Source organism: Urocampus carinirostris, chromosome 15 (genome assembly GCF_059441175.1).
Source record: "Urocampus carinirostris isolate Australia breed hairy pipefish chromosome 15, RoL_Ucar_1.0, whole genome shotgun sequence".
NCBI classification, from domain to species: domain Eukaryota; kingdom Metazoa; phylum Chordata; class Actinopteri; order Syngnathiformes; family Syngnathidae; genus Urocampus; species Urocampus carinirostris.
The window spans coordinates 36,363,198-36,375,903 of NC_142363.1; the positions used below are offsets into that span (position 1 = coordinate 36,363,198).

The 12,706-nt window shown below is 42.3% G+C and overlaps 2 protein-coding genes across 6 annotated transcripts in view; both read left to right on the plus strand.

Annotated features, from left to right (window-relative positions):
- Positions 1–55: 55 nt before the first annotated feature.
- On the plus strand, positions 56–1,069 carry LOC148352286 (uncharacterized). The gene is made up of 2 exons (XM_088353912.1): positions 56–867; positions 932–1,069. Exons 1-2 carry the CDS (start codon positions 56–58, stop codon positions 1,059–1,061), a joined length of 942 nt encoding a protein of 313 aa, XP_088210038.1. The 3' UTR covers positions 1,062–1,069.
- Positions 1,070–2,397: 1,328 nt separating this feature from the next.
- The window catches only part of numb (NUMB endocytic adaptor protein), a 48,391-nt gene continuing 38,082 nt past the window's right edge, over positions 2,398–12,706 (plus strand). For 2 of the 5 annotated variants that reach the window (XM_088354253.1, XM_088354254.1), the window contains exon 1: positions 2,406–2,704. The gene's annotated coding sequence lies outside the window, so the exon portion shown is untranslated. Of the gene's footprint in view, positions 2,705–12,706 lie in introns of all 5 variants that reach the window. The other 3 variants (XM_088354255.1, XM_088354256.1, XM_088354257.1) reach the window with 2 other exon arrangements.

Consider the following 12,706-nt stretch of genomic DNA (forward strand, 5'->3'; position numbering starts at 1 on the left):
TACTCGGGACGTGTGTCGTTTGGGAACGAAGTGGCTGGCCCGGCTCCTCACCAAGATGGCGCCCATACAAGAAATTGCTCTCTCTTTTTTGTTTTGCTCTTTTTTTCGCTCTCCTTTCCCCCTCTTTCTCGAATCATCTACCTTTTTCTCTCTTTCATTATCTAGGTCTTGCTCTCTCTCTTTCTATTTCTCCGTGTCCTTCTCTCTCATAATCTACCTCTCCCTGTCTCTTTTTCCTCCTTTTCTCTATCTTTTCCCTCCTTTTCTCTATCTTTTCCCTTTCTATCCATCTTCCCCCCTATCTTCCCCCCCCCATCTTTTTCCTCCTTCTTTATCTTTTTCCTCCTTTTCTATCTTTTTCCTCCCTCTCCATATTTTCCCTATCTCTCTATCTTTTCCCTCTCTCTCCATCTTTTACCTCCTTTTCTTTATCTTTTCCTTATCTCTCTATCTTTTTCCTCTCTCTATATATGTATATTTTCCTCCTTTTCTCTATATTCTTCCTCCCTCTCTATCTTTTCCCTCTCTTTATCTTTTTCCTCCTTTTCTCTATCTTTTCCCTCTCTATCATTTCCCTCCTTCTCTATCTTTTTCCTCCTTTTCTCTATCTTTTCCCTCTCTCTATCTTTTTCCTGTCTTTCTTTTCCCTCTCTTTCTATCCTTTTCCTCCTTTTTTCTATCTTTTCCCTGTCTATCTTTTCCTCTCTATCTTTTTTCTCTCTCCATTTACTCTTCCTCATTTTCTCTATTTTTCCTCCCTCTCTATCTTTTTCCGCCTTTTCCCAATCTTTTCCCGCTCTCTCCTTTTTCCTCTCTCCCTATCTTTTTCCTCCTTTTCTCTACATTTTTCCTCACTCTATATTTGGCCTCTCTCTATCTTTTTCCTCTCTATATTTGGCCTCTCTCTATCTTTTTCCTCTCTATATTTGGCCTCTCTCTATCTTTTTCCTCTCTTTCTTTTCCCTCTCTCTCTATCGTTTCCTCCTTTTCTCGATATTTTTTCCCTTTTTGTCTCTTTTTTCCCTCTCTCTCTCTCTCTGTCAAGGCGAGCACGGTCATAGGTCACTCGTTCGCTCATCCGAACGAGGCGAAAACGTCCCCTCTCGCTTAGCGGCCATTCAAAAACAGATCGTAGCATAAAGGGACAGTGGTTTTGCCGCACCTTTGCCAGAAAACCTCAGCGAGCCGTCAACAGATTCTTCTGCGGAATGCTGCTGCGTGCTGCTTCTTCTCGACTCCGGACGGAATTTTCCAGGTCGGGACGGAGTTAAGCTCAAATCCCGCTAGCTAGCGTTAGCTGGCGGCTCACCTCCCGTCCGTGGACTATGTCTCCTTTAAGAGGATAAAAGGGGGGAATGCTTCAGATGATGTTTTTGGTTATGCCCATTTGTGCACGCCTGCCATTTAGCGCTCTTTTCGCCTTTGCTTGCTATTTTCGCTTGAACCTGAACGCTAAAAACAAAACAATTCTAAAATAAGAACTTGTGTTGTAGTACTTTGTGGTTATTACCAGGTTCATCATTGGAAGTAGAAAGAAAGAAGGAAAGAAAGAAAGAGGGAAGGCGGGAAAGAAAGCAAGAAAGAAGGCAAGAAAAAAGAAAGAAGGGAAGAAAAAAAGAAGGTAGGCAGGAAAGAAAGAAAGAAAACAAGGCAAGAAAGAAAAAAGAAAGAAACAAGGCAAGAAAGAAAAAAAGAAGAAAAAAAACAAAGAAAGAAAAAAAAGAAGAAAAAAAAACAAACAAAGAAAGAAAGAAAGAAAAAAAGAAGAAAAAAACAAAGAAAGAAAGAAAGAAAAAGAGAAAGAAAGAAGAAAGCCAGGAAAGAAAGAAGGAAGCCAGGAAAGAAAAAAGGGGAAAAAGAAAGAAACAAAGAAGGAAGTCAGGAAAAAAGGAAGTCAGGAAAGAAAAAAAGAAACACAGAAACAAAAAAAACAAAGAAAGAAGGAAGTCAGGAAAGAAAAAGAAAGAAACAAAGAAAGAAAGAAACAAAAATAAAGACAAAAGACAGGGACTGAACGGAAAGAGAGAGAGAAAGAGAGGGGATGTCAAGCAAGAAAGGAAAAAAATAGTAAAGTGTGAAAGAGATGGAGAGAAAGGGGAAGACAACAAGAAAGAGAAAGAGGCAAGGAAGGGGGGGAAGGAAAAGAGAGTAGAAGAGAATAAAGAACGGAGTGGGGTTAATTAGACTCCGTCATTTGACTAGAAAATCCCAATGACCCATCACTCAGAACAGGTCCGCGGCCACCTGAGCTGTCTTTAGGGGGCGCCACTTCGGAGATTGTCACGTTCCATCATTGCGTCCTCCTATCTCTTCGCCAATTGGTCTGACAACATCACGTGACAACAGTCGTGGATTTTCGTTTGCGTCGATGCAGTGGCGCTTAAAATGCGCCAGAGAGCGCCGTTTCGTTGCGCACACTTCTACACGCTGTTTCCAGGCTCCCATGCAGGTTCGCTCCCTTACCTGTCCGTCAGCGCCCATCGCCCAATGGGAAGGTGAGAAGGCGGGAAGGCGGGCCGTTACTAGGGAGCACGTTAGGTTGCGCCGCCCGCCCGCAGCCATAAACGGTTGTCGCCGAAGCCGTCGTTCTCGGCGTCTCTTTCTGAGCTTTCTCGCGTTCCATTTGGATGATTCGCCCCGGACGGAGAAGCGAGGGAGGCTGACGCGGCGGAATATTCGACGGTACGGCGTCTGCCTCGGCCAGGTAACATTTCTCCTTTTTTTGCTAGCTCGTCGAAGGCAAGCGGTGGTTTCGTGACGTCATCCCCGGAACTCTCGACGAACGCCACTCGCTTCGGTGGACTTTGTCAAAGTTTATCACCCCGAAGCCGCTTTATGCTCTATTCCGTCCCGCTTGGGGGAATTCTGGGCATTCCGGTGGTCTACCTGAGTAAGGTGAGCTTTCTGGGGCTCTTCTCACCTGACTTCCGGTTTGCGTGACGTCATCGCTGGTGTAGCAAGTGAAAAGACTTTGGCTTTTGATGATAAAACTGGACACGTCAACAAATCTTTTATGGCCGAGGACTACGCGAAGGTAGCTTTCCTTGGGTCATTTCAAATCAATAACCCCGAAACCGGGGGTAGGATGCATTTCTTCTGGGCTTGGAATTCGTTTTGATAGAATCCCCATGAAGATCTCATCCTTGACTCAGCCTCTTGGCTGAGAGCAAGTGTCTCGGCCCCTTGGCTTTGTAGCGTATTATGCATAATTTGACCGATAATGGATAATTGATAAAGAATATAGAACAATAAACCTTACAAAACCCCCCCCCCTTCCACCACCAAGCGTCCCTTTCTTGATCTTTCAATTTCTCTCTCCTCACAAGTACTGTCTACGAAACGGTGATCTTACAACCATATTATAACAGTTTCCCGGTTCTTTAACGGGAACTCTTAAAAGTTCGTCGCCAAATACAATGTTTCAGTGTCGCCGGGCGACTTTGCAAAAGTCTTTGGAGCAATCTGACCTGCTTTCTGCATGCTAGTCGAGTCAAGTCCTGTTTATTTGTGACGCCCTTAATCACAAAGAGTCTCAAAGTGCTGCACATATCAAAGGCGATTGCAAACTACAGACCATTATGACACCATCCCCTCATTTAAAACCTACATGAGCGCAAATAATACACATATTATCAACATCAAATATAGGTTATTCATATGCTATTGAGTAGAAGTGTGTTTTACACTTAGATTTAAACATTTCCACTGAGGTTTCAGATGGAATCTCAGGCGGAAGAGCATTCCACAGCACAGGAGCCCAAAACGAGAATGCTCTGTGGATTTCTTCTTGGTTCTTGGGATCACGAGTCGACCAGCGTTTTCAGAGCGAAGGCTCCACTGGATCATAGGGGGAACTGAAATCTGATAGATATGAGGGAGCAAGTCCATTCATGATTTTGTATAATACCAACAGAACCTTCCAATCACATCTTAAGCGAACAGGGAGCCAATGCAGGTTAGCTAAAATCGGGGTCATGTGATTGAACTTTCTTGTCTTGGTCAAAAGCCTGGCTGCAGCATTTTGTACCAGCTGAAGACTCTTGATTCTGGACTTCGGGAGACCGGAGAGTAGTGCATTACAGTCATCAAGACGGGAAGTAACAAACACGTGAATTATAATCTCTGCATCTGACTGAGACGGCATGGGAATCATTTTAGCAACGTTGCAAAGACGGAAGAAAGCTGTTCCAGTCATATTCTTAACGTGTGTTTAGAAGGACAGATGTGACACCTACATTTTTGAATGAGTCACTCTGGGTGATATTTCGATGGACCAATACCTAAAATTTCAGTCTTTTCAGAGTTAAGGCGCAGGAAATTGAGCGACATCCATTCTTTTATCTCAGTGAGGCAGGCCTCCAAATTTCCACAGTTTACTGAAATTTCCAAGCAAATTTGTAGTCCACTATGATTGGTTATCATTATCAAATCGCAGTTCTTATTAGATCACAGATGAGGGACCGTTTCATGTGTGATGTCGTTCTGGAAGAAACGTGTTCCCATAATTGACTGGAAAAGTGTGAGAAATTCATCAAATTGACCCCTCTGAAAGAAGACGTTCAATAAAGATTTTGATACTGTAACACATTTATTTTGGCCCCCTCCCTTAAAAATATGTCATTTTAGTGCTGATAAGATCGACCATGGGTCGGAATTATTTTGGAAAGATATATTGTTGATATCGATTACAAGAGTTTGCTGGCTATTCATTTCAAATCATCCTGAATGAATGAATGAACTTTATTTCGAACTTTAAAATAAAAACGGGACAAAAACAATAACTCAACAACAAAATAATGTTACATAATATGTTGGAAAAGGGGTAGTCAGAAGCAGATGCTTATATTCCCTACCCCTTTATCTTCCCTATTAATTACATTCTATAGACATTTCCTCTTTAGTGTCTAAATACAACACAATCTCAAGGATTCACACATTACATAGGTCAGATATCAATAATTATAATCATAGCAATAGTCACTTATTTTATACACTAATCCTCTTAGTCCCCATCCCTCAACGTCATAAAGCCACTAGTCACCAAACATCACAGCGACACCAATGATAATAACAACATTAGCAATAATATTAATAATAACAGTTATGATATAATAATAGCAACAATAACAACAAAGTTAACCATAGTTTTAAACGCAGTATTTCCAATCTCCTGTATCACTCATACCCCATTTTCTTCATCTCTGTATTCCGCCAGGAATGTTTTTTTGTATTTAAATTTGAACACGTGAATAGTTGGACATGGTTTGATCTCCTCTTGTAAATTGTTCCAAAGTTTGACTCCGCACACAGACACACACATACCTTTCCTGGTGGTTCTCACCTTTGGGATTTTGAATAGACTACAGCCCCTCCTCAAGTTATGATTTCCTTCTTTCCGAATGAATAATTTATGGATGTTTTCTGGCACTATGTTTTTGTTGACCTTAAATAGCAGTTGTGCAGTGAACTATTTTACTAAATCATCTAATTTTAATCATTTGGACTGCAGGAATAAAATATGAGTATGATCCCGATATCCTGCCCTGTGTATGGTTCTTATTGCACATTTTTGGAGGATAAAAAGGGAACTTTTGTAATGATTGCCCCAGACTTCTGCACAATATGTTAAGTATGGCAGAACTAGAGAACAATATGATACAATGAGCTAAAGACATACTAGTATTGGTAGAATGGTTGGTAACTACGATCCCAATGAAGCAAAATCCGGTGCCAGTTCGTGTACAGTGAGACAAAGGCAGGATCGATGGCGGGCTCTTTTTTTTCTTTTCATCGTTGCACGAAAGAGACTCGTAATTGATGTATTTTGGGACCGCGGAGCCATTTCGGGACTCTATTGTCTGAGAAAGTTCGATAAACGAATGGTGCAGACAATGGTAGGATGCGTCGCTACAATCTCCTCCAGAGGTTTGCCCTTATTTCCTCAAAAGTGGTCTCCTCTGGAGAAACTGCTGCAGTGTTAAGTAGAAAGAGCACTGGTGTGAAAAATACTGTATTCATTGAAATGAAACGCTCCAAATGATAAGCAAAAAACACATTTTTTGTAGAGGGCCGTATGCTAGAGAAAAAAATCGAACTGGGGTCTGACAAGTAAATTTAAGAGAGAGAGAGAAGTAAAATGAGAAAGAGAGAGAGCTCAATAGAGAAAGAAGGGTAGGGGGAAAAGTGAGAGTAAGAGAGAGCGAAAAAGAGAAGAAATGTGAGTGAGCCACCTTTACCACCTCTGACCAACTCCAGCTATCAGCCCTTTTCAGCCGCTCCGGGCGTATCCCAACTGACTTGGTATGAATAAACAGCAGCTCCCATGCCCTGTCGCTGGCTGCTCACTTGAGAAGATCTGCTCATTTTGCCAAGGGGCATCTTTTTTGCCCAGTTTCCTTCTCTAGCCAGTCACTTGGCTGCTGACTATGGCTGGTCGCTCGCTGCCATTGTTATGATCAGTTGCCGCGTGTCAATAATGCTTTTTTGCAATCTTTTCATAGGACCGGGATCCGTCCTCTTACACGTGTCTTTGAGAATTGCACGCGCAGAGCGTTCAATGAGCTCTGAATCTGTTCCGTCACGCAGCATTCGCAGTGATTTTTCAGAACTCTAATTTCGAAACGATGAGCTCGCGAGAACATCGTGTTTTTATATCACGAGACGGATCGTTTGTTTGGAGAATTTGTTTTGTGCATCGTGAAATATTCCAGGCGCAGATTTTCTCAAGGCAGAAAGAAATGACAAGGCTATTTATGACTTACATCATAGTCGTGTTTATTGGTTTTGGCTATTTATCACAAAGAGTCTAGCATTAAATTATCCCCCAGTGTTCTTGTTTGCCCGCGTCCTAGACGCATCATTTTTGCTGGGGACGCATAGTCTCAAATCAACGTGCGTCCCCGGGACGCAACTTTTTTGACACAAAATTGTCATTATTACCCGATTACTTTTTTTTAACAAAGATTTTACCGCACTCCAAACTTTTCGTCAGGCAGATCCGCCATTGTTGTTTTGGTCTCGCGGTTCGAGTTTTCGTCTGCACGCCGATCTCGAGTTGTGTAGTAAAAAGTCCGTCTCTTTTTAGAGAACCGGCTTTTTCGGCTCAACTCATTAAAGAGAGCCGGCTCTCCAACGGCTCACTTTCTTTGATGCATTATGTTACGAATGATGATGTTGTTTAAAGAAGTTAAGAAAAAAAGGAAGTATAAAAGGAGAAAATGAAAAAAAGACAGGTTTGTAGTGATCCCTTCAATCGGTATATTACCAACAATAATTTGATGCAGAATATGAATTAATAATTTAAACTGAATGAATATATAGATTTGTATTATATATTTGTCACCGATTTACAATTTCAACCTCGATAAGACTAAATTTTGGGGAGCCATAGATCTCTGTTGGGACCCATAGATTTTTGAGCATGCGAGTGTCCGGGACCCATCACTTTTCACAGCTCAAATGAACACTGATCCCCTGATGTGACACTGACAGGAGGGCAAGGAAAAATAACCCCGGACACCTATCGAGTCCTTTACGTGTTTCTAAACAAGTGTGACGTATTAAAGCTGCCTGTGCATTGTTGAAGCAGAATGGCAGAATTCGTGTCCCTTTATAGCAGCCCATTGACACAAAAAAACTTTGATCTGAGGTAAGAACAGCTCAAAATAGAACAAAGTATGTGTTAGCAGCAAGATAGCCACTTGATTTAACAAAAACAATCATACTGGATAAATGGACAAATTGTCCTTAAAAGTGCTTGAATTTTGCCATGAAGAAAGTGCAAGTGCTGTGTTTTGTTTGGAGAATTCTTTTGGGGGCTTCTATCTTTAGCACCTAATGAGGTCCAAGGGGCTTTGAGCTCCTCTTATGTCGCCGCCGGTTAAATCAAGGAGGTGCTACGGAGCCTGCCTACATTGAGCCATTCCCGTGCCCCCTCCGTAATTTATCAGTCGCCAATCCGACACAGCGACACCATTTAATGCCGTCCTCTAAATGAGACGCTCGATGGCTGTTTTTGTTCCACACAATAGATATGGAGGAGCAACCCTGCTATTTGTAGAAATCCATCACTGGCTACAAATATTTGCCATCAAACGAAATCAACATCGCAACATACGATACCTTGATATATGACATAAATGCATTTCATCCTTTATTTATTTCTCTATGTATACGGTGGTGTATTTTGTGGGGGCGGGTCAACTGGCCGAGCTTTTCCCCCATTGGTTGTTCGGTAAGCAACGAATCAGCTATTGGTGAAAAGCTTAGCCAGTCGGACCCGCCCCCTCATTTAAAGTACGTTTTTTTTGTGGCTGAATACACCATAAACCTAAATGACTCAACAAATAACGACATAAATGGATAGATAGATACCAAAATAAATGATTAAATCTCATCTCATTAGCTGCACCGCTTATCCTCAGTAGGGTGGCGGGGGTGCTGGAGCCCATCCCAGCAATCATCGGGCAGTGGGCAGGGGACACCCTGAACTGGTTGCCAGCCAATCTCAGGGCACACAGGGACAGACAACTCGCTCGCTCATTCACACCTAGGGACAATTTGGACCGGCCAATCGACTTGAAATGCATGTCTTTGGAATGTGGGAGGAAACCGGAGTGCCCGGAGGAAACCCACGCAAGCACGGGGAGAACATACAAACTCCGCACAGGAAGTCTGGTAGCTGGATTTGAACCCACACAGGAAGATCCCAAGACCTTAGAACTGTGCCGCACACGCGCTAACCACTGCGTCGCCGTGCTGCCCCAAATGATTAAATACATAACCAAAATAAAAATACATAAATAAATAAACGACAAGATACAAATCCAAGTAAATACATGACAAGATACTGAAATAAATATGTGAAAATGTGCCTGACAAATAAATACTGAAATACATAAATGACTAAATATTTAAATGACAAGAAAGTACGGCAAATTCTACCCAATACGACAAATACAGGTGACAAAACAGAACTTAGAAATGTAATTTGATGTAAATGCTATATCAAATAAATGTAACTAGTCCTTGATGTAAATCAGAGTTGGGATATCGTCGTATTTACCTTCAGAGCGTCCGCACTGAGCCGAAGAGAGAAGGGATTGCCTTGCGTTGTGTGCCGAGATCCCCCCCCACCTCTACCGCTCACCCAATCCAACGGCTCCGAGCGGTTTGCGGATCTTGTATGGTGTTTACAGTTTGTTCTGTGGATTTCGAAGTATCTCAACAGTGGACATATATAGGGTAATAGGCTTCCGTTCAAAGAATTTCTTCGCAACCGACTGCCAAAACAGGGTATGGAAGTGTGACACACTGACCGTAAACTGTAGTTGGACTGAACCAAGAGTTTTCTCAGTGAGGTTTCGTTTTCGGGTGTATTCAAATGGAAGCCAAACTCCAGATGATAACGCCGTATTCCGATTTGATATCCCAAGCCGTATATGAAAAGAGTCATAGAGAAGGTACATCGAATTACGAATTGATTCTGGGAGTAGCTCTGTCACCAGTTTTTGGTTGGTTGGATCCCTTGGTGTGTCTTAGGCAAGTACAGCCTGGTGGCGCCCATTCCTCTCCACGCAAATAGAAACGCTGATTTCATGTAAATGCGCTTTTGAGACCTGCAAAATGACAGTATATTTTTCAATAAATGCTGAAAGAGCATCAGAACACGAAACTAATGTTCAAACGAGACAACCGTACAATAAGCATAAAACGAGAGGCACGTCAAGTCATTTTTATTTGTATAGCCCTTGTTCACAATGAGTCTCAAAGGGCTTCACAGACTATTATTTCAGACTATTATGACACCATTCCCCTGATCTGGAAACAACATGAGGGCAAGGAAAAACTCAAAAACCTCAACATGGGGAAAATGAAGAAACCTTGAGAAGGGACCGCACATGTAGTATGGCCCTTTCAGGATTACCAGGCAAAGGATGTTGCATTTTTGCACCAAATGCATATTGCACAAACCCTTACGATACCAAACTGTATGTAACATCCTACATGCCGACATTTCTTGTGTAAATTTTGTGTCAATTATAACTATAACCTCATCCTCCTTGTTTTATAACCTTATCTTCTCTGTTCCTTTATCTTCTTGGTTTTTTTTACCTCACTGTGAATGTGTGAACCTGGAGTGTCATGCCCAATTTCCACAAAAAGTATAGGTTATTCATATGCTCTAGAGTAGAAGTGTGTTTTAAGCTTGGATTTAAACACGTCATGTCAATAAACCGGGAATGAAGGAAAGAATCCAAATATTAATTTACCTTAGAATTGACCAGAGTTCCTAAACTGAGGGTAGGGTTCCAAAATGGGTTTAAAGCTTGGGTTACAATAAGAAACGAGGTTCGGGCTAGTGTTCGTGTTAGTGTTTTAAACCAATTATAGTGGAACCTCGGTTTTCGAACGCCTCTCAGTTCGAACAAATCGAAGTCCGACCAAAAATTTCGAGAAATTCTTGCTTCTCTGTTCGGACGCTGGTAATGCGTGAGTGCGTACGCTAGGGTGCGATGCTGAGGGTGTAGATCGCTCTTTTCCTGACCAACTGTTATCACGTGCGGACATGCTTCGTTTTGCTTTCGCTTTTAATATAGGTGTACGACGTGCTTTAGCCCCTAATTATGCCTCCGAAGAAAGTCAGTGCAAGCAGCAAAGTTGCTAGAGGTGAAAAAAGAAAAGTAGTGCGTACAACTATTGCATTTAAGAAAGAAATAATAGCACAATATGAAGGAGGTGTGCGAGCGCCTTCTGCTGACCACCACAAAGGTAAGAAATCCTATTCATAATTCTTTTCTTTATCCTTTATTTTTTTATTTTTTACACGTTCATGTTAGCGTAATCTTTCGTACGGAAGATTACAATAACGCGAACGTAGGATTAGCCTGGGTTAGCTTTAAGTTTACGTTAAACATTCAAGCTAAACATTCAGGGTGTTGGAACGGATTAAAACGATTGACATTATTTTTAATGGTAAAAATGATTTCGGTGATCGAACAAATCGGTTTTCGAACAGGGTTCTGGAACGGATTATGGTCGAGAACCGAGGTTCCACTGTATAGGCTTCTAGGGTCTAGAGTTGGGGTTTGAAACGAGAGGTTAGGCTCTCATTCTTGTGATCTGTGCTGGATTTCTTCTATTAATGGTACTTGGAAAAATGGAAAATTGGTTTTGAAAGTCTAAGTGCTTGAATCTGGCCATGAAAAAGGTGCAGGAACCCTGATGTCGGGGCTTGAGACAGGCGGTATTGTGCATCAGAGATTCTATTCACGCAAGATGCCTCACTCTGTTGGGAAAAACGTGTCCGGCGACAATGTCATTCGTTGTTGATAATTTCTACGATCGATTTACGTTGTCGATGCGGAGTAACGGTGGCAGCCCTATCGAAGAGCTGACGTTTTCTTGCAAAGCGGCAGGCCCGGTAGCGCTCGTCGGCGTCCATGGGTTGAAACATTTCAATTCTTTAGGCGTCTGCACCCCCCCCCCCCTGCACAAATCGCCCGGTTAGGACACGGACGGCATTCCTCGCATACGTCGGCGGCCATCGCAACTGCTGCATTCCGTATTCCTGGAGGGGTCGGGTGTGGGGATGGGGGGGGGGTTAGTTTCACTATTTTGCCGCCTTGATTCGTTCGCGCCCCGCTCGAGAGCAAAGGCGGGTCACGGGTTTAGCGCCAGATTGCTCGGCCAGAATTTCCGGTTCTCCCTCCTCGACACAGATAATGACGACACCAAACACAAAAGCTTCTTTTGACTCTCGTCACGTCGGCCACTGCAAAAATTCTCGTCCGTTTTGTTTCCCACAAAGAGCAAAAAGGAAAACGGGTCGTTTCTGCATGAAATGGTCCATTCCTTTTGACTCTGACTAGGTAATCATCTAATGAATTGGATGTGTTTGTCTCATCTCTCATTAGCTGCACCACTTATCCTCAGTAGGGTCGCAGGGGGTGCTGGAGCCCATCCCAGCAATCATCGGGCAGTGGGCAGGGGACACCTTGAACTGGTTGCCAGCCAATCGCAGGGCTGGATGTATTTGTGATTTGCTGAATCCTAAAATCTGCATATCCTTGACCAAAATTTCACAGCCATTTTCTGTTTTGCCAAATACAGAAAAAAGAATGATGTGTGCTTCAAATGGTCTTTTCCGTTGATCTCGACGGAACAATAATCCATTTTATCAGATTTAAAAATCAAATTTGCTGAATCATAAAATCTTCATATTTTCCTGCTTGCGCAGATCCTGACCCCCAAAAATATTTTCTTCTTCAAAAAACACAGAAAAAGACGAGAAAAGACGCCAAAATCGACATGTCCATTCAATTGTCTGCAGAGGGGCAATAATCCAATCAATAAAAAAATCAAATTTGCTAAAAAATCCAATCTACATATACCCTCCCTTTCACAGATCTATTTTCTAGATTGTGAATGACATGTTTTTGGCCAATTGCAGGCTTTGTTTACGTTCCGCAGCCTGTATTGCTAGAAAAGACAACACCTTCTTTACCTCTAAAAAACTTTAGCCAAGAGTGACTGATTCAAATGATGTTTGCAAGTTGGTTAGCCGATGATATTCTGGATAAATCGATTTAAGGATGTTCCTAAAATAAGTGTGTGTAATGCCACTCGGGATTTATTTTGACGCTCAAGTGTGCACAATAGTGATAGAGACGCAGAAAAATAATTCACACGCTTACAACTCTTTTAC

Coding starts and splice junctions, on each gene's coding strand:
- LOC148352286 (XM_088353912.1), top strand. CDS start 56: ATGGCGCCCATACAAGAAATTGCTCTCTCTTTTTTGTTTTGCTCTTTT. Junction 868..931: donor TTCCTCACTCTATATTTGGC/CTCTCTCTATCT, acceptor TCTATATTTGGC/CTCTCTCTATCTTTTTCCTC.